At 40.5% G+C, this 21,713-nt stretch overlaps 1 protein-coding gene across 4 annotated transcripts; it reads left to right on the top strand.

Moving 5' to 3' along the window:
- The first annotated feature begins 922 nt into the window (after positions 1–922).
- Positions 923–21,209, top strand: LOC135709473 (target of Myb1 membrane trafficking protein). Of its 4 annotated transcripts, none has more exons than XM_065231835.1 (8): positions 923–1,786; positions 15,944–16,395; positions 16,469–16,549; positions 16,608–16,777; positions 16,839–17,327; positions 17,389–17,449; positions 20,216–20,266; positions 20,377–21,209. In XM_065231835.1, the coding sequence occupies exons 1-8, from the start codon at positions 1,717–1,719 to the stop codon at positions 20,599–20,601; spliced, it is 1,599 nt and encodes a 532-aa protein (XP_065087907.1). In that variant the 5' UTR covers positions 923–1,716; the 3' UTR covers positions 20,602–21,209. The 4 variants fall into 4 exon arrangements, with proteins under 4 accessions (XP_065087907.1, XP_065087906.1, XP_065087909.1 ...); XM_065231834.1 differs by having other exon boundaries at positions 15,944–16,410; XM_065231837.1 differs by lacking the exon at positions 20,216–20,266.
- Positions 21,210–21,713: the final 504 nt, after the last annotated feature.

The raw sequence follows: 21,713 nt of genomic DNA, 5'->3' as shown, positions 1-21,713 counted from the left end.
AGTAGTGAGCCAATTTAAATCGTTAGTTTCGTATTGATTGTTAATATAACGTTGTACGATGTACATCGATTTTGCGAACAAAATAACATGTAATATTGTATCTGATTTTTGCTATTACATCATTATTTCATACATCAGCTTGAATTACATTGATCGATATTACATTTTTTTTGCTGTGTATCTTCGGTCCCAAGCTAATCGATTCACCCCTCGAAACACAGGAAAATCAAACTTTCATAGCAAATCAAATGTAGTACTAGAATTTCGACTAGAATGGGATACGTTAATCGATTTGCTTGGGACCAATAGGCTAGTCAAGTAGTGAGCCAATTTAAAATCGATAGTTGCGTATTGATTGTTGATATTAAGTTCAGTACTCGGTTCAGTGTAGAAATTCTCGAGAAGCACAACAAGTGGAAACCCTAATAAACAAATACCGTAAACGAACTGTATCTCGGATGGGTAAACTATCCCACAAATGGTTTGGATGATACCCCGAAGACGTCGTTAAGCTCTCTTTTATGGTTATTTTTATTAGGGAAGGGCCTATCAGCTTTTGTAAACAACACTTTGTAAGCCCTTTACTCACCAAGCGTAGGCCAATCACACAAACCAACAGCCACATCAGAGGAGAAATTTTACCCTATTCGATATGATGTCATTGATTTGCGTAGGAGGCCTTCGGTTTGCAAAGAAAGGGCTTACAAAGTAATGTAACAAAAACTGATAGGCTCTTTTCAATTGTTGGTCGAGGATGCCCATCCTGCCTGGCGTTACGTAATAGTTGGTCGCCACTTGTGCATTACCAACCGTAACGAAACAAAGGTAAACACTTCAGCATAAAAGTGCATTCCAGTCCAGCGATGAGTTTATGCAGTAAAATGCATGTTGGTCATTTGACAGTTGCATCCCACAACAAGAAAATTTTCTGCTGATTCCTCCTGTAGTCGAACTTTTCCTACCAGGGACAAGATTATTTCCTGTGTGTGCCATTAATTGCTCTATCCCGGCCCATTTGGACGGAAAGTTGTGCGTAGTTTGTGAAGATTTCCGTAGCACAGGGAGTGTGAAAGTTCGTTAAGAAAATTGTGAAATTATAGGTACAGCAAGAAGACGACTATAGTTTTCCATCAGAGTTGTGTTGTTGTTTCTGCTTGCTGTTGTTGGAGGAACACCGTCTTGGGAGATAATGATGATTCATAGCAGTCGTACCCCGCTGGATGTTATGTTTTCAGTCTGCCTTTGACGACGCTGCTTAGACTGTGTATTGTTGGTTAATTTGATTGTGTGTTGAATCGACCGACGACTATTTTAGCAGGCAAGGCCAGGAAGGACGTGTGTACGGGGTTTGGGTGCGGTGTGTGTGTTCTGACGCGTAGAAAAAGTGCTGTTTGTCATCAGATATCGGACCCATCAGTGAGGAAAATAAAATAAAGCAGAAAAGCCAGGCTAGCAAAGCCCGAAAAGTGCTCCTGCACCTTTGTTGCGAAGAGTGTCTAGAGTAGTACTCGACGACGAAGAAAACTAGTAGAGCTGATCGCTTATAATCAATGTTTTCTGGTGCCTGGTTAGGCAACGAAAAAAGAAGTGCTCGTGAAAGTGTGAAATTGATTTGGAGCAGATCGAATCGTCAGTAGGAAAAGTACAAAGTGTCTATCTGGCTGATTGTGCTTCAGTGTATTCAGCTAGAGTAACTACAACAGCTGTGTCCGCGAGATGGCTTCGTTCTTTAATGTGGGTGCCCTTGGGGGTAACCCGTTTTCAACACCGGTCGGGCAAAGAATTGGTAAGTAGCCCTTCCCAAAGCAGTTATCATTATTGCCAGGGAAAAATGGGTTAAGGAGAGACACTACTGATAAGGATTTCTCTCATTGGACGTATAGCGGTCACTGCAGGGTCAGAGCTTAAGTTGTTGTAATTCATAGATTGAAAATAAACAGTCATCAACATCCCGTGCTTGCAAGCTGCATCTACTCCACCTACACACTCGTTTTTGCTTCTTCTTTTTTTTGCTCCAGCAGTGTCTTAGTACGTAGGTGGGTGGGATTGAAGTTCGCCTTTTTTTTTAGCACTCGCCAGTTTCTTTCTCTTTTCTGTGCTAGCGGTCACATGATAAGGATGCGAAGATAATCTAAAGGTGTAGATAAGAGCTTCATTTTAATGTATCATTGTAACCCGTTTCATACCCGTTTGAAAGAAGTTTCAGACCAGAATCAGCCGTACTCACCTTGTTTGAAATTATGCGACATCATATTTGTGCAGCAGTGGCGCATGCTGCTTAAGCGATCCACATACGTATATTGACGCGAAGGGGAATTAATACTATTGATGTTGTGAATACAGAAATATTGTCAATATCGATGTATGGACGTCAATATAGAATGTATTGTCAATAGAAGCAATGGTGTAGGGTCCACTTAACGGCATTTCCATTGTGATGTCTTCATTTCTACTAGACTAAGCATATTATGTGTATGCGAGCTGCGTTTGTTGAACTTTTTGCCGGTTCCGGACGGGTGCTTTTAGCAGAGCAATGCGTCATAATGCAATGCGACACGGCACTTATTCTAGAAAAGCTGTGAGCTATCTGTTCATGGGCCTGCTCGATTTACTGTATTAAGTCAGGTGACATCGACTAACGGTTGCTATTAAGTAATATTTAGTTATCAACAACTATCATTAGCTTTCTGTGGACCGTAGAATCTTCGATTGTACGACTTTTTCCTCAAAACCCGGCATATAATGCCTGTAGATCGGATTTGTAGACGATCAATATGATGTTGCTACTTTTGCCCCATATAGGATTTACCTCAAACCCTTGAAACCTTAAAATTTTCGTTTGGATTTGATTTTTTTCGAAGTCCAACAACCTGTGACTATTTGTTATTGAAACAATTCAATCATAGAACAACCTTTTAAGCTTTTCTAAGATTAAAAATAAATTAAGTGTTGGTCAAAATAGAGCAATTTTATTAATTTTTCATTCGGTTCAATTTCATGCGTACTTTACAAAATTTATGTTGAACATAGTGTTAACCGTATAAGGAAAATGGCTCTAATGTTGGCCTTTGGATCTAAGATTGGGCCCACCGCTAAAAATCTGCAATTTATCAATTTTATCTAGATGAACGCGTCATTGGGATGGTACTAATGAATATTTTTGGTCGCTATTGAAAATTTAGTCGATTGCTGAATTTATGTATGAGCCCAAATTAGGGGCAGGGGCCTCATAGCCTAGTCAGTAAGGGCACGGTATTACCAAGCCGGAGGTGGCGGGTTCGATTCCCGGTCCGGTCGAGGGAATCTTTCGGGTTGGAAATTTTCTCGACTTCCCTGGGCATAGAGTGCTTGCCACACAATATACAAATTCATGCATTGGTATTGGCATCGAAAGCTCTCAATTAATAACTGTGGAAGTGCATTTAGAACACTAAGTTGAGAGCACGCAATAAGCTAATATGCGCTAATCAATAAGCTTGAAATGCGAATAAGAAGAAGAAGACCAAATTAGGGGCATTTAGGCCGACATTACATCCATTTCCCCTATCTACGCAAATAAAACCAGGGCAATTTATTTCAAATTTGAGTTTGGCCCTTTAGTCCATCCCTTTGACGTCTTTTCAGAATGAATTCGGATTTGTGACCGGAATATGAACCCTGTGGACAACGGGATGGTTCACCGGTAGATTCGGAACATCGCTAAAAGTGGTCAATTCATGAAACTGATTCTAGAGCTCCATGGTTTTTTTTTTCAAAACAACTCATAAACGTTTTATCAGAAAGAATTCTGAGTTGTGTTGATGATGATGGTCCCACCTCTTACCCCTACAAAGGTTTGAGCTGGACGATTTATCTTTAAGATAATTAAATATGACAATTTAACCAGGTTTGCAAACAAAATAGAACTGGTTACAGTTACAGATATAAATTAATAAATTCCCTCTAGAGTTTACAGTTGCTTCACAGCGATATACGTGTGGAAAAGCTCAGGCGTCCACCTCTTAGTTCGCCTTTTTGTCCACCTATAATATTCATAAGTATTACAAGCAAATGTTAAATTCAGTCCTCTATATCCGTAATACGCGCGTTTTGCTGAACGATTGATATGTCTAGGCATCGAATTGAAAACATTTATTCCTTTAACTGACATAACCCCAAGGCTGCAAAATGCGTGTCGATGCATGTTGACATAACTGGTTCTCAGCAATGCAATGACCAATCGTTATGATTCACTGATTCACCCATCATTCAAAAGGTATTGACTTCTCGACGCAAGATCTCACTTACACAACCTTGCTAGTGTAGTCGTGTAAAATCGATTTGTTTATTATTTTCAACCACGAAATCAGCTGTCAAAGTGTTCGACTTGACAGCGGTTTGTTTTTTATTTGCAACCAGTAAAACGCATGTATTAGTGAAACTGATCACTAATACTAACGGTGGTAGAGAACTTTATGGCAATCTACACGGCGAATGAGAACGACCCAAACTTGAGTTTAGTTCACTCATAATCGCCAAAAGTGCTGGAACTCAGCGATGAGTAAAATTTGTCTCATGGTTTCCTGTAGAAAACCTAAAAAATCTGCCGGAAAATGAAGAAATTGACGAAAATTTTATTCAGTCTCGGAGTAGTATCAATAAGCTGAGTTTACTTTTCTCAAATTCGGGATTTCTTCCCTGGAAAATCCTGGAAAAACCTGGGAAAACATGAGGCAAATTTACTCATCGCTGAGTTCCTGCACTTTTGGCGATTACGAGTGAACTAAACTCAAATTTGGGTCGTTCTCATTCGCCGTGTACTTTTGTTTGCAATAGTTATTCAATTGGTCCTGTGATTGGCGAAGGAGGAACGAAAAAAAACCCGGAAAAGTTCCGAGCAAAATGCGTATCGATTCATGTTGACATAACTGATTCTCGGCAATTTGGTTACCACATCTTAAGATTGAGCCACTAAAGTGTGTCCACGATGAAATTGCTCTAACTTTTTAACCGTTGGGTAGAATTTAATGAAAATTTGGGTGGATTTAGTTCATAGTGCATTATTTACATCCTGCAAGTTTTAAAGTCCTGTGATCAAAACTCGCGGAAATGGAGTCGAAAGAACAGCTCGTGCGTGATAAAATCTTGCGCATTCATCACGAGAACAAGGATCTCTCGCATCGTTCCATCGCTAAAACGTTGGGAATCGCGAATTCCACGGTGTCGCGAGTGATTAAGCGGTTCGAGGAACGGTTGACCACCGATCGGAAGCCCAGAAGTGAAGGAAAAAGTATTCCGTACAACACCAAAAATCACAACCGCGTAGTTGGGGCCTTCAACCGAAATCCAAACGCCTCCGTTAGGGATGTGGCTAAGAAGCTGCACCTAGGCCGAAGTTTTGTCCAGAAGGCCAAAACTAAGGCTGGGCTTCGAACGTTCAAGGTACAAAAGGCCCCTAATCGCGACGAGAAGCAGAACAAGTCCGCCAAAACCCGTGCCAGGAAGTTGTACCTCAACATGCTGACGAAAGTTGAATGCTGCATCATGGACGACGAAACATATGTGAAGGCCGACTTCAAACAGATCCCCGGCAACCTGTTTTTCACGGCCAAGGATAAGTTCAGCGTTCCGGAGCATGTCCGCACTCAGAAGATGTCCAAATTTGCGAAGAAATTCCTGGTTTGGCAAGCCATCTGCACGTGCGGGAAGCGGAGTGCACCTTTCGTGACACAGGACACGATGAACGGACAGGTGTACATAAAAGAGTGCCTCCAGAAGCGGCTGCTTCCTCTCCTGAAGGCCCACAACGTCCCAACAATCTTCTGGCCGGATTTGGCCTCATGCCACTACTCCAAGGACGTGCTGAAGTGGTATGCGGACAATAAGGTCAATTTCGTGCCGAAAATGTTCAACCCTCCCAACACTCCGGAGCTCCGCCCCATCGAGAAGTACTGGGCGATTATGAAGCAGCACCTTCTTAAACGACCTAAGGTAGTGAAGACAGTCGAGGAACTGAAGAAAGTATGGGTTTACATGCAAAAAACGGTTGATTCACAGGTTGTGCAGAATCTTATGGCCGGGGTTAAGGCCAAGGTGCTGGCATTTGCGTATGGACTGTAAATAAAATACGAGTAAAATGGTAAAATGTAGTTTAATAGTTATTTCTCAATCCCTGAAAATGTGATGGCAATCGGATGAAAACTCGAATTTTGCGAATCAATTTTGTGTGTGGCAATTTCATCGTGGACACCCTTTACTTCAAAGGTATGACTATCTACTTTCAACCGGAACAGACTAGGAACCGATTGGAGTTGTGGGTGGCCAATCGGAACGATAAAACCCGTGAAAGGTGGAAATTCGGATTCACCGGGGAAATGGTCAATTGTTAAAAGTAGTCCTAGAGCTGCGCGATTTTTTTTTCTAATTTGCATACAATCGTGAGCATAGATGAAATATACCATCACCATGTCGATTTTGCAACCAAGTGGCCAGAAAACGGTTCTCTGGATATCTGGAATCACCGGGAAACTACTTAGTCAATTCCAGAAAGTAGACCCAGAGATGCGCGATTTTTTCTAACTTGCATATAATCATTAGCATAGAGGAAATACGACAACAACATATCGATGCAGCTATCGAGTGGCCAGAATACGGTCCTCTGGATATCCGGAATCACCGGAAAATTAGTCAATTCTTAAAAGTAGACCTGGCGATCCGTGATTTAAAAAAAAAATGTGAAGAGCCCTTCGTTAAGAAGATACATCTCAATGCCATATTGATTTAATCACCCAGTGATTATTGAACGCCCTGCCCTTCTGGATATCCAGATTCACCGGGGAAATAGTCAATTCTTAAAAGTAGTCCTAAAGCTGCTTGATAACTTGTTTACATCCTACGAGCTAGCAGAACTTTTACATTATAAGAGTCTTTTCATCACAGGAACCCTGCGAAAGAACAAAAAGGTTATGTTAATGCAGTGGCGTCGCGTCCACAAGTACAACCTGTGCACGACACAGGTGTGAATAATTAAAAAAATGCGTTTAGATTTTTTTTATAGATTTTATGGTCACATTATAGCTGTACTACTTTACTCCAGATTACAAGTGACCATGAATACACTATTTTATTCCGACCGCTTATACATTTCATTTGACACATGATCTTTATTAGCTTTTTGCAAGGCGTCTGCTTATTAGTTGACTTATACAATTTATGTATAATCAGCAATGGAAATTTGCCAAAAGGTATAAGGAGATTTCTATCCGTGTGAATATTTCCTGCGAACACGGAGCCAGATGTCAGGAGTGTGCTTTGGTCAGAAATTTTATTGTTTTTGCTATGGTCATTCATGTCGGTTTGTCGGTGGTCCAGCTGCCCCCTCGGAAGAGATGAAATTTTGCGCTCATTTTTATCAAAACAATCACACCAAAATCAGAGATGTCCCATTTTTTAATTACTCGATTAACAACTAATCGATTATTTTTTGTTCGCTGTGCTGCAATTTTTCCACCAATGAGAGTGCAGCACATGTTTGAAACGATCGGTGGATCATCATGTGGAGATGTTAATGCTTATATCGGCATGATCTAACCGATTAGAAATAGTTTACTTTTCGGTTCGTTAATCGATTAAACGATTATTCGAATGAAAATCGGCCATCACTAGATGAATGTGAAACGTCATTTCAAATATAAGGACCGTACATAAATAATGATACAATTTGAAAGGGACCGGGGCTAATCACAAACTACGTCCCCACGGCAACTGAAATAAACACGAGTGTTCACCGGTTGGTCATACCTTTCAAGTAGTGGCTCAATCTTCAGATGTGGTAAGCAAATTGCCGAGAACCAGTCATGTCAACATGAATCGACACGCATTTTGCTCGGGACTTTTCCGGGTTTTGACGTAGAACTACGTCTTTGTCGACTATACTGGGGTGCAAATCAAAAAATATGTGTGGTGAATGATTGTTAGGTTTTGAACGCTTGTAACTTTGTCATTTAAAAATTAAATATAAATCCAAATACGCCAATCGATAGGATATTACATTACGAACCTGCTGAATCAAATATTTTTCCAATTTTTCTGTAATTAAACTTTTGAAAATGTACAAATGATAATTTTATCACTGTTTTCATGAAATAAGCCTTTTTTTCCCAAACCCAGTCATCATAAACGAATACTACTTGGTTGCACATTATTCTGCTTGAACCTGAAAAGATATAAATCAGCGCTGCTCTCCTGCCTCTGCTCATTACCGCTTCGGACGGCGTGGCACTAGGTCCTGCAGCAACCAGGACCAAGTCAGCTGCCAAAGGTGGATCACGGCGTGTCCAGCACAATGAGGAATGAGACTTGAAAAATCGTGCATGTAAAACCCCCTCCCCCTTAACAACCTCTCCTCTCCCCCCTTAACATAACCAGAAAAAGATATGGACTTCGACGATCATTTTTTTCCGGGAAATAAATTTTAAGCAAACCACAGTTATGTATAAACAATTTATTTTTTACATGCAGAGCCAACATTTTCAAAAAAAAATTGCTTAACAGGAGACATACACTCGATGAATTACCAACAACTGACTGTAAAACATATCTGGTACCTCTATATATCCAATTATATTAACATCCAAAGTCCATCTTTTTTCCATATTCTGCACAAAAGAAACGTTCTGCCCCGCCCCCATTAATAATAAAATGGCGGGAAATCCTGTCAGTTGCGGGGCTTAGAAAGTATGTTTTGTGCAGAATAGGTAAAAAAGGAGGGACGTCGGATGTTAACCTAAATGCATATATCATGCATCATAGATAGAGTTAGATAAAGGGTGTCCACGATGAAATTGCCACACTATGAAATTGCTCTCACTTTTTAACCGTTGGGTAGAATTTAATGAAAATTTGGGTGGATTTAGTTCATAGTGCATTATTTACATCCTGCAAGTTTTAAAGTCCTGTGATCAAAACTCGCGGAAATGGAGTCGAAAGAACAGCTCGTGCGTGATAAAATCTTGCGCATTCATCACGAGAACAAGGATCTCTCGCATCGTTCCATCGCTAAAACGTTGGGAATCGTGAATTCCACGGTGTCGCGAGTGATTAAGCGGTTCGAGGAACGGTTGACCACCGATCGGAAGCCCAGAAGTGAAGGAAAAAGTATTCCGTACAACACCAAAAATCACAACCGCGTAGTTGGGGCCTTCAACCGAAATCCAAACGCCTCCGTTAGGGATGTGGCTAAGAAGCTGCACCTAGGCCGAAGTTTTGTCCAGAAGGCCAAAACTAAGGCTGGGCTTCGAACGTTCAAGGTACAAAAGGCCCCTAATCGCGACGAGAAGCAGAACAAGTCCGCCAAAACCCGTGCCAGGAAGTTGTACCTCAACATGCTGACGAAAGTTGAATGCTGCATCATGGACGACGAAACATATGTGAAGGCCGACTTCAAACAGATCCCCGGCAACCTGTTTTTCACGGCCAAGGATAAGTTCAGCGTTCCGGAGCATGTCCGCACTCAGAAGATGTCCAAATTTGCGAAGAAATTCCTGGTTTGGCAAGCCATCTGCACGTGTGGGAAGCGGAGTGCACCTTTCGTGACCCAGGACACGATGAACGGACAGGTGTACATAAAAGAGTGCCTCCAGAAGCGGCTGCTTCCTCTCCTGAAGGCCCACAACGTCCCAACAATCTTCTGGCCGGATTTGGCCTCATGCCACTACTCCAAGGACGTGCTGAAGTGGTATGCGGACAATAAGGTCAATTTCGTGCCGAAAATGACCTAAGGTAGTGAAGACATTCGAGGAACTGAAGAAAGTATGGGTTTACATGCAAAAAACGGTTGATTCACAGGTTGTGCAGAATCTTATGGCCGGGGTTAAGGCCAAGGTGCGGGCATTTGCGTATGGACTGTAAATAAAATACGAGTAAAATGGTAAAATGAAGTTTAATAGTTATTTCTCAATCCCTGAAAATTTGATGGCAATCGGATGAAAACTCGAATTTTGCGAATCAATTTTGTGTGTGGCAATTTCATCGTGGACACCCTTTAGGTTCTACGTCATACTGCGGTCGTGTCTAGGACACAACCCTTTAATATTTTTTTCGGTTCCGGCTGGCCAACCACAGGTCCACTTGGGCTTCTATCTATTCAAAATAAAATTAAATAGCCGTATCTTTCGATTGGTGGCTGAATCATAACGATTGGTCATCGCATTGCTGAGAACCAACCATGTCAACTATGAATCGACACGCATTTTGCAGCCTCAAAGTGTTTTAATGGCTTGGGCTTATCTCAATATCAAACGCATTATTTTATTCTGCAAGCGCTGTAATCTCGGTATTTGTGTTTCATTGGCCAGAAATAAAATGGAAGGGCAAAAGTCTAGATAAGGAGAGATGATTGATTTTTATTGCTGTGTTTTACTGGCAATAGTTAAGTCTAGAAACACTGGCATAAGAGACCAGCGGAGACAAAAAACATGAATTTGGCAACAAGAAAAACATCAAAGCAATCCGACGAGGCTCGGTAGCTCAGTGGTTACCGTTTCTGCTTACTGAGCAGAAGGTCGGGAGTTCAATTCCAGGCCCGTCCCCTTCCTTGCAATTTTTCACTTTGTCTTATTCTATACCCACTAGATTTTAATGAAAACAAATTCTTCTTTAACACCGATCGCATCACTTACCACAGTGTGGGTCCTGATCTAAAAATAGAAATTGGATGAGTGCGCGCGAGTATGTGTGTGTGTGTGTTTGTGTATTATAATCGCTCTACCAAAAAAACGATCCCTGCGTGTGCGTGCAACCTTTCCCCACATCCAACATCCCAGTGATTTCTCGTGGAAGCGCAGAGGATTTCTCGGTTTCCTTCACAGCGAGTACCACGTCAACACATTCCTTCCCATTCCCTAGTTGACCTGCATTCGGACACGGCCGGCGCTGGTATTGCTAAATATTAGATCTCCAGTTCTTACACATTGAGCATGAATGTTGGTTCTCCAAACATCATCTGTTGGTTCTCTGTGTAATTGCAGCTGATCTGGTAATAACAGAGCAGCAACCGTGGGTGGTCAATCTGATTTGATTTGATTTGATTTGATTTGATTTGAAGATAAACATCAAAGCAATCCTGGCATTACTTGCATTTGTAACTGCTTGCGACTGACTTCGCCAATGCACCGACGAGCGAGTTCATGAGTGATTGTTAAACGATTTTAATACTCCTCCCTAATTGAAGCAAACCATTTGTAAACATTGCAGATTGGAACCGCTTTTGACAGTTCGATTGGAATCATAACAGTGTCTCCGCTGGTCTCTTATTGCAGTGTTTCTAGTTAAGTCGTTTTTCAATCGACATAGAATTCCATGTTTCTTGCCGATTTTTTAGATGACATTGTCAATGTGAGAGTTGAACTTAAGTTTGTCATCAATAATCATGCCAAGATATTTAATCTCCCGAACGCAATCAATAGTCTCATCATCAATTACAACAGAGACGTTCTCATTTACTCTATTCCGCGATATTACCATACATTTAGTTTTACTTGTATTCAATTTCAACTGCTTATACTCATCTACTTAGAGAACGCAAATCTTCATTCAAGTGTAAAACGGCATCATCTAAATTCCTAGCTGCAATGAATAACACAGTATCATCTGCAAAAAGATTAATGTCGCAAAATCGTAAAACACGTCGCAAGTCATTAATATACATAATAAATAACAGGGGCCCTAATACACTTTCCTGGGGCACTCCAAGGTTATTCCCCACGGGACTGGAAACAGAATCATTAAAAACAGTCCGTTGAGTTCTGTCAGATTAATAGCTTTTAAACCATTTATATGCAATACTCGCAATTCGAAAGCGCTTGATTGATCTTAACAATAAGGGCCTAGAAATTGTTTCAAAAGCGCGTTCAAGATCCAAAAAAACAGCAACAATCGTATCTTTACACTGCAAGTTATTTTTCCACTTCGCTAATACCAAATTCAACGCGGTTTCACAAGAAAACAAAATACAATTCGGCAGCAGGGATTTGTTCCTAAATTATCTTGCAACCCTTGCTAGAAGCTAGCATTTCAAATGACTTTTATTTTTGATTTGATTTACGTGCAAAATAATAATTGATTGCATCGCAATATTTTGCACATTTCTTGGTGCCATTCATTAGCCAACGAAGATAGAGTTAGAATCGAGATAAGAATATTGAATATGATTCCAAAAACTAGTTGAATTTGAGAAGCACACAAAACATAAAGGTGATTAAATTCTGTTCGATTGCCTATACTATCAAATTTATTCCAGTAAGAATAAGAAATCATCGGAAAAAATCGAATATGAATGTTCAATTGGCTCAGATTTTGACAGTTCATTTGGCTCAAAACATTTTCTCCGCCCATCTCTCCCTCTGAGTATTTCTATTTGCAATGATTCATTAATAAGGTCCAGCAAGATGTAGCCAATGACATGAAAGCAATCTTGAATAACTCTAGCATTAACTTTATCTACTCAAGCCGATTTTCCTAATGAAAAACAAATAACTCTAAGTTTATCTAATGTAATTGGGTGCAAACCTTCGGGGGAGAGGTAGCTCATCGATTCTTCCGGTTCGCCTCCTAGCATCGTGCTATAAGGTACCAGGCGATAACCAGGGTAGTTGATCGATAGCTCGATGACGTCATTTCGTTGGCGTCTGCAATGAGAAATGCTCATAGCAGGCGTTGACGATGGGACGTTGTCGAGTTGTTGAATAGCAACTATCGTAGTAACTCACCGATTACCTGTCGATCTGCCAAATTTGGAAAGACGTCTACATTGAATTGTCTCATATAATAATATTGCGCCCACTATATCACAAGAAATTGCGAGTAGATGAGTGGAATGGAGATAAGTTAAGCATTGGGTACATGACCAAGTCTCCCCTGGGTGGTGCCAAAAGATTAGCGCAATAGAATCATCAAGTTGCCATAAGGCACGGATGAGACTATTGCAATTTGAGCAACGGTATTATGTGATATGAGGGGCTCGGTGGCCTTAGAGCAACCGTTTTTGCTTACTGAGCAGAACATCATGAGTCTAATCTCAGGCCCATCCACATTCAAGATTCGTCAATCGTTTTATTTGTTAATATGACTACATGGTAATAACAGCAACTCGGTGATTAAAAAGGTGCTCGTCTGCCTAGTGGCAAACGTTTTTGCTTACTGAGCAGAAGACCGTGGGTTTAGTCCCAAGCTCTTTCGCGTTATATGAAAGTTAGGACATCAATTCAGCTTATCGTTTACCAAAACGAACCCTGTTGCAAACCCAACCCTCTTATCCAACATCCCAGTGATTCGTCGTGGAAGTACAAAGGTGTTCTCGGCTTCGATCAAAGTGAGTGTCATGTCAACACAATCCTTCCCATTCTTTTCTTAACCTGTGTTCGGGCGCGGCCGGCGCTGGTATTGCCTAATTTAAGATCACCAGTTTTTACACATTGAGGATGATTGCTAGTCCCAAGCATCGTCTATTGGTTATCTGTGTAATTACCTCGGGGCCTCATAGCCTTGTCAGTAAAGGGGCCTCATAGCCTTGTCAGTAAAGGCACGGTATTATCAAGCCGGAGGCGGCGGGTTCGATTCCCGGTCAGGTCGAGGGAATCTTTCGGGTTGGAAATTTTCTCGACTTCCCTGGGCATAGAGTATCATTGTGCTTGCCACACAATATACAAATTCATGCATTGGTATTGGCATCGAAAGCTCTCAATTAATAACTGTGGAAGTGCATTTAGAACACTAAGTTGAGAGCACGCAATAAGCTAATATGCGCTAAGCAATAAGCTTGAAATGCGAACAAGAAGAAGAAGAAGTAATTACAGCTGATCTGGCAGTAACAGAGTAGCAACCGTGGGCGGTCAATCAAGCTCAAGCAAGCTCAAGCTCAAGCTGTAATTGGGTGCAAACCTTCAAATCTACAACTATTATTAACTGGCTGTTTTATTTCGTCAGGTTCATCGACCAATTCAATGGATTGATTAATCAATTAAACACTGTCTACTAAATAATTATTAAACTTAGATGCAATTACTTGTTCTGACTGTTCTAATGTGCCATTAAAGGTTATGGACTGCGGTTTGCAACTACTAGGTTTTAATAAAGATTTCAAAATTTTCCATAACTCTTTGCTGTTGTTTTGATGCTGATCAATCTTCCTTTGAACATATTCACAACGAGTTTTCTTTATCGATTGTGAATACTTATTACGCGCGATTGTGTACCTACTCCAATGATTGTCATTATTTGATTTACAAAACTTTTTGTACCATTTGTCCCCTTTCCGTTTAAAACGCAAAAGATCATAATTGTAAAAACTCGAACAGCTGTTTTTACTAGTTGATTGGTACACGTTTTCAAAGCGTTTTTAAGACCAGCTGTAGATTCATCTAAGTTACCGGCCGCGAATGGAAAATCCACGCTCCTTTCAACAAAGATTCGAAACTGCTTGCTTCGATTATTTCCTCCAGTTTTCAATTTTACAAAATTATCGTTATCGTTAACATGACATAAGACATTAATCACTAAGGTCTCATGATCGGTTATTTTCAAATCAGTTTCCGTAACTGTACAAATGGAATCAAAATGGGAATATACGTGGTCAATTAAAGTTCTACTGTGCCTGGAAATACGCGTATACTCATTTGCCGTTTGCTTTAAATTGAAAAATTCAGCTAAACGCTTCAAATGATTCGAATTATGGTAATCACGCCAATTAATATTAAAATCACCAGCCAATATATTTAATTTACTAGAATCAAGGAATGTCTCGAGCCAGTTCTCTAAAACTTCAACAAAACGCTGGCCACTAGAACTGGGAGAATGATACAAAACACCATCATTACCTATCTTCATGCCACGTACAACTGTAATTCCCAAGAACCAGTTGCCATCAATAACTTCGTTGGTACGCCAACACACTAGCAACACCGCCAGTGACGCATTTCACGCCAAATCGAATCGAAGCTGGCAACACCCTCTCAGATTTAAATGATTTTTTTTTATGTGTAGACTTTAACCAACCGGTGGAAACTAACGATAAATTGGCTCACTACTTGACTAGCCTATTGGTCCCAAGCAAATCGATTAACGTACCCCATTCTAGTATAAACTCCAGTACTACACTATGTTTGTTTTGATTAGCTATGAAAGTTTGACAGATAAAATGAGGGGTTAGTGGATTTTCCTATGTTTCGAGGGGTGAATCGATTAGCTTGGGACTGAAGATAGTACTAGAGCAGAGCCAAAAAGTTGAGCACGTTTCTTCGGGACCTTCTAGTTTTAGAGTTACCTCTATGCTTTAACTAAATAAGCACTTTTGCATACTCAGTTTTTCATTTGAGCCTTATTAAAAGTCATCCATACAACTCATTTTTGTAGGAGTTGTCATTTTTCCATAATATTTTTTTTGAAAAAAAATCAGCAGAAATAGTTTGGCCCTTCTCAAATGTTAGTCTAGATAAATTTTGGAAAAACTGAGTATGCAAAAGGGTACTCAACACCAATACTTGTCACTGATGAATTCTACAAGTAGTAGACGAAATACGCGCATCTGTCAAAAGATAAATAATTATAACGGAATTAAAAGGAAATAAATCAACACACTCAAAAAGCTCTTCATAAAGGAATTATATTAAGAGTTCCTACAAAAAGATATAATCCATTTGTTTGGTTAGAGCAATTAAAAGCATTCCGGACATTTGTGTCATTGAATTTATGACTACAAGTCTTGTTCTTCCAAAGACTGAAATGACACCAAATAGAATCGCATCGACCGCCTGAGCTCGAAATAGACGAAAATAAAAGTCTTATCTTATCACTGTGATGGACTTCTCTCTTAGTAAATGAGTCACATACAACAGAAAGCACCGAAAAAGCGCGGAAAATGCTCCCGTATTTGTTTGTATTTGACAGGTTATCTTGCTATTTCTTACAGAACAAGCCACAGATGCCAGTTTGGCGTCGGAAAATTGGGCATTGAATATGGAAATTTGCGACCTGATAAACGAGTCCTCGGACGGGGCGCGGGACGCTATGAAAGCGATCCGGAAGCGTCTGGTACAGAATGCCGGCAAAAACTACACCGTAATCATGTACACACTGACCGTGCTGGAAACGTGCGTTAAAAACTGCGGCAAAGCGTTCCACGTACTCGTTGCCAACAAGGAATTTGTGCAAGAGCTGGTAAAACTAATTGGACCGAAGAATGACCCACCGCCCATAGTGCAGGAAAAGGTTCTCAGTTTGATACAGATCTGGGCGGATGCGTTCCGCTCGCAGCAGGATCTGAATGGAGTGGTTCTAGTGTATCAGGAACTCAAGAACAAGGGAATCGAGTTTCCCGCCACCGATTTAGACTCACTGGCGCCTATCTATACTCCGCAGAGGGTGAGTGGCCGGCTTGTATGAATCGAACAGTCATGGTGGTTAATAATTGATTAATATATGGTTTTATTTCTAGAGTGTCCCTGATGGAGCCGCTACAGAAAATACGATGTCAGTCTCACCGCATCACGCGTCCCAAGCACCAAATTCACCGGCTGTAAGTTGAATGCTTCATAAAATTGGTACATGTGTACTAAGAACCTGTTTGATTTCAGATGCCACCGCCATCATCAATGTCACAGGATCAGATTGCCAAGCTTCAATCCGAACTGGATATCGTCACTATGAACATGACCGTACTGGGAGACATGCTGACCGAATTGAAACCCGGTCAGGAAGACCCCTCCGACTATCAACTGCTGACCGAACTGGTAACCACGTGTCGGTAAGTCATTCCGTCGGTTTCAACTTCCCCCCGAGATCTACATCAAGTTACGAATTTTCAGAGACATGCAAAACCGAATCGTCGAACTGATAGGAAAGGTAAATCACGACGAGCTCACTGCGGAACTGCTGCGGTTAAACGACGAACTGAACATCCTTTTCGTGCGGCATGCCCGTTTCGAGAAGAATCGCGATCCGAAGACGGCATCCTCGACGACCCCGTCGGCTATCTTGGGAGCGGCGATGGGTGTGCCCACTGACCTGGTAGCGTCGACCGTCACCACCGGCGACGATAAGAAGGAATCGTTGATCGATCTCAGCGACGAAGCCAGCGGAGGTGGTACTGCCCTGAGCTCGCAACTGGCTGGACTTAGTTTAGGTGGTCCGGGAGCCACGGCTTCGTCTCAGCTGTCACAGTTGAGCAGTGTACCGGCACAGTCGGGGGCAGCGGCGGTGGCGGCGGCCGGGAACAACAATACCAAAAGAGGTCTCCCACCGGATGTCGTGTCCGATGAGTTTGATATGTTTGCACAGTCCCGGAATACGACTGGGTGAGCAATGTGAGCGTGGGGAGAAGGGATTCGAAAAATACTTATGTTTTATTGGTTTCAGGGAAAACACAAAGGATACTCCAAAGTTGGATCTGCTGGGACAACCCAAACCGACCCCCTTGGTATGTAGGATCAATATATTTTTGAATGTTTTTTTTTATTCGGGTATCCATACTGCGTGTTTTCTGTATTTGGTAGAAGTTGAGTTGATGTGTGTGGACGTTTTCTATTTTGCATTATATTTTATTATGGACGATTTGATTTTGAGGGTTCGATACATTCATTTTCAGACAAAAACATTCAACAAAACAAACAACACAACCACGTCTAAAACAAACACAAAAAGTGATTCGAAGATTGGTGAAATAATAGGTAGTCTTTCAAATTGTACCTATACTGCCGCTATTCGAATAACAGTCCTATGTAGATAGGAAATCCATAGGACATGGGACTGTTATGCGAATAGCGGCAGTATAAGCACGCATGAAAAATATGAAAGGAGAAATACTAATGTGGGCATCTATAGTGGAATACCTGTATTAAGAAAGAGAGAAGGAATAGTAATTTCCATTTAATTCCACTACCTTAATTCGAAGACCACAAATCAAGAAGACTGGCAACTCTGCCAAAAATCAGAAGACAGTAACGGCAACGCCTCTTCTGAGCAAAAGTGGAACCTGTGTATGATGGTGTGTGTGTGTTTTAATTCACGAGTGCATTCACACACATAGGTAGAAATAAATAGCTGTCAATTAACCACTTCATTCGAGCAGTTAACATGAAGTTTACTACCACTCGAACTTTGAAATAAAACTAGAACCACGAGAAAAGTAGCCAACATTTGTGCGTTTCATAAAAAAATAGAAATTAGTTGGTCCAGTTTTGTGAAATCGCTGGTAGAAAGTCACGCCAAAACTACTTGAAAAACTAAACTGGTCAATTATTGGTTTTGGTATGATTGTCGTAAAATGTGTTATGCTGACAACGATTAAAATTCCAGCTGAAATTGAACAGATGCTTAAGTAAATTTGTGTTGAAAATTAAAACTATGGCAATGACACCGTTCACAGTAATGGTGGGACCTTCCTTGATCATTAATTTGCTATTTCAGAATTATCTTCCACTTTTCCTAAGCCATTTAGTTATGCGTTTATGGGCATTCATATGGTGCATTAGTAAAATGCATGCCCGTTCCACACGGCTTTGACACCTGGCCACAGCGGTTTCATGTTCGGACAACATCTAAAATGGAAATATATTCTTTATCAATACGTACCATTTGGGATTGTAGTCCTTCAACCTTTCATTTTCATTTTCTCCAACATTAGATCCTGCTACACCTGCCTTCCGTTGGATCGTGATGTAGGTAACGGATCTTTCTTCTTTTTGAATCCGTGAATTTTCAGCAGCTTCCGAATGACGGTAGTTCAACTGAATGGTGATGGAAGCTGCCAATTCCTTATAATTGATTGCTTCCAACAGGCAAAATAAACAATATTTCGGTTCCTCGTTTACAAGTAAAAGTTACTTTCACTAGGTATCGATCCGAGTTTCAATCCACTATTTGATCCACCATGACAAATTTTTCGGTTTGGATTCGGAAAACCATCTGGGATTAGGATTCAAATTGCCGTGAAATTTTGTAGAGCAAAACAAAAACAACAACGAGTACCGTGTTATGATTATTCGTTTCGGTGAAATTAGGTCACACACAGTCACTGTTTATGCGCAGTCTAACACTTGTGCTTCAAAGTTCTACCTTTGATTGACAGACGCGCTGTTATCAGTGACGTTTGAAATTTGTATGGGAGAAGGGAACAGTTGCCAGTCTTCGCTTTTTTTTTTATTTTACATTCTTCCGGAGCTTTCTTCCCGGTCAACCGAGGTATAAAATTCCTGCCCAGGATTTTGAAAATTCTAGGAGCGGATGGACCGAGATTTTTGTTTCGAGCGTGCAGGATCGAATCGCGACGTGCTTGCTCCGGTGAAGCCATTATGTAAACAAATGAACTTATCATGATCCTGATAACCAATGCCTTCTATGATTCTATACACTCTTAGTTTGATTCAGTGAAATTTTGTCTTAATGGCAGCGTTTTTAATGTGTCCGGATTTTTTCGTGTTCAACCTTTAGTAGGACTTAAAAAATTAAGATCACTAACATATAAAGATCATGATAATTCTGGAACATAGACACTTTTTTAAGTGGACTTAAAAATATCCTAATTCTTGGGCTTGTAAAACGGCTTTAGATTTGCGGCATTATTATTTTTTTAAGATTGCGTTTAGAAAAATACTGTTTTCTGGGACTTGGAAATCAAAATTTAGATCTCGGACTTAAAATATCCGGGGCAGAGGTAGTACATTTTCATGACATTTACCACCTCTGATCAGGGACCTCCATTCGCAAGTAGAAACGATAAACTTTTTCATACAAGCGTTCATACAAACAATGCTGTTTCGACTTGAGCAATGAGGCCCAGGATTTTTTAAATGTTTCAACTTCAATTTTTTTAAATTCTGATCATGAATCAGAAAGGTCCCGCCCTTTCCTGAAATATGCTTTATGTATTGCAGACCTAACATTATTAGTTAACACAAACCATTTTTACACCACACAATTACTAGGCACATACACACACACACACATGCAACAACTACACAGACACAGAAAACTCGTCTAATGCTTATCGATTAATTTTGGACTGTATATTTTAAATTCTTTAAACACATATTATTTGTTTGTTTTGCTTAATTCTCTGCATTTCTTGCTGTGTCCGTCGTTCCATACATCCATCTTTATACACAAAATTCACTTTGGACCGTTAAATGTACACTTAACGGGCAACTTTCTACTGTCTTCTGCCATCCATCCATTGATCCATCAGAACGCTCAAGATTCCGAGTTCGATGAAATGGAGAAATGGCTTGGTAACCCGGTGAGTAATGATTTGCATATATTAAAGCTTTTTCGTTCAGGAGGGTTTTTGGGGATTCATGAAACTAAATGTGTGCGTGTGTGTGTGTTACTCTTTTTGTCCTAATCTAGGACGACCTGGATAACCTGGACCCGTCCGGTGGCATTGGCAATGGTGGTCCAGAGGAAAGTCTCACCAGTAAGGAGTTTGAAAAGTTCCTCGCCGAACGAGCAGCTGTCGCCGATAACCTCCCGTCGATCTCCAGTCAAATTGGCAGTGGAGGTTCCAACAGTAACACCACCGCCTCGAAAGATCGCAAGAAGAAGGACGACGACGATGGGTTGATGGCGCTGTGAATGGTGTGAGTAGTATTGGTTTTGCATTACCAAAAGGAGCGGGTGTGGGTGGACGAACGGACGGGCGGTTATGGTATGTGATAGGTGTTGTTTGGGGCGGATCGAAGTGGGTCGACAACGTTTCAAAAGTATGTGCTTATTTTCAGTGAAAAAATACGTTATATAGTTGTGACGCGGGATGCAGACCAACACACGGGAGCATTCCTAAAAGTTTTGGGGCTCACAAAGACCCGAAAGCGCCATATTTTACTATATTCGATTAGCTGTGTATTTATATTGTTTTCTTCAGTCGTTGAAAGTTTACCGAAAGAAATGATCGTAACAAACATAAATCTACCATTTTTGCTAGATAAGTATACATTCGTAGTGTTGTGTACCCTCTCCGCGGGGTCTCTAATGATTAAACGTTAAGGTTCGTCACTAGCAACAAACAACAAAAAGAAAATAGCTTAACTACCAATATCCTCTTACAACTTAATAGAAAATCAATTTGAACTCTTGTCTTGTACTCACCTCTTGTAATAGAACAGCAAAATAAAAAACGCAATCACCACTGAGAAAAGCTAAGCAATTCACCGTAAACGAATGCTTTGGCGAGTTTAACACAACAACACACTTGATAATGCTAGTGTCAGAGCACTTTTAGGCCAAATATTACGATACAAAGTTTATAGCCATTGTGTTACATCAAAGTGTACTGAAATTTTATTTCAATGTTTTATTTTTCGTTCTATGTTGTACGTCGACTTATTTCAAAAAGTATTTAAAAATTTTAACTTCAAACGATTGGAAACCAATTATTAAAAGATACTTTTATTTTACAAATGATGATTCGGCCATATAGAAATTATATATGTATACATCTAACTGTTTCGTAGGCTATACCAAACTAGTTTTAACTTTTTACTGAAAACATATTCTGTGAGTACTAAAAACATTTAGAGGAGTCCAACACCTAGCTGATGTTTGCTAGTCGAATGTCATTTTTAAAGTTGGCAAGCATTGAAATTCTCTCAAATCTTGTTGAGATTGCACTCTTTCCTTAGGTACATAAATATGCAATTGGCAGGAACAAGTAAAGTGCTTTCGTTGTCACCGAAATTTTATTTGAA

This window comes from Ochlerotatus camptorhynchus, unplaced genomic scaffold (assembly GCF_037179485.1).
Source record: "Ochlerotatus camptorhynchus isolate MF236.1 unplaced genomic scaffold, CSIRO-AGI_Acam_v1.1 ptg000361l, whole genome shotgun sequence".
In the NCBI taxonomy this organism is placed as follows: Eukaryota; Metazoa; Arthropoda; class Insecta; order Diptera; family Culicidae; genus Ochlerotatus; species Ochlerotatus camptorhynchus.
Note: the sequence above shows the minus strand (reverse complement) of the source record. Positions and strands in the feature narration are given on the sequence as shown.

Coding starts and splice junctions, on each gene's coding strand:
- LOC135709473 (XM_065231834.1), top strand. CDS start 1,717: ATGGCTTCGTTCTTTAATGTGGGTGCCCTTGGGGGTAACCCGTTTTCA. Junction 16,411..16,468: donor AGAGGGTGAGTGGCCGGCTT/GTATGAATCGAA, acceptor TTTTATTTCTAG/AGTGTCCCTGATGGAGCCGC. Junction 17,450..20,215: donor AACCCAAACCGACCCCCTTG/GTATGTAGGATC, acceptor TTGATCCATCAG/AACGCTCAAGATTCCGAGTT.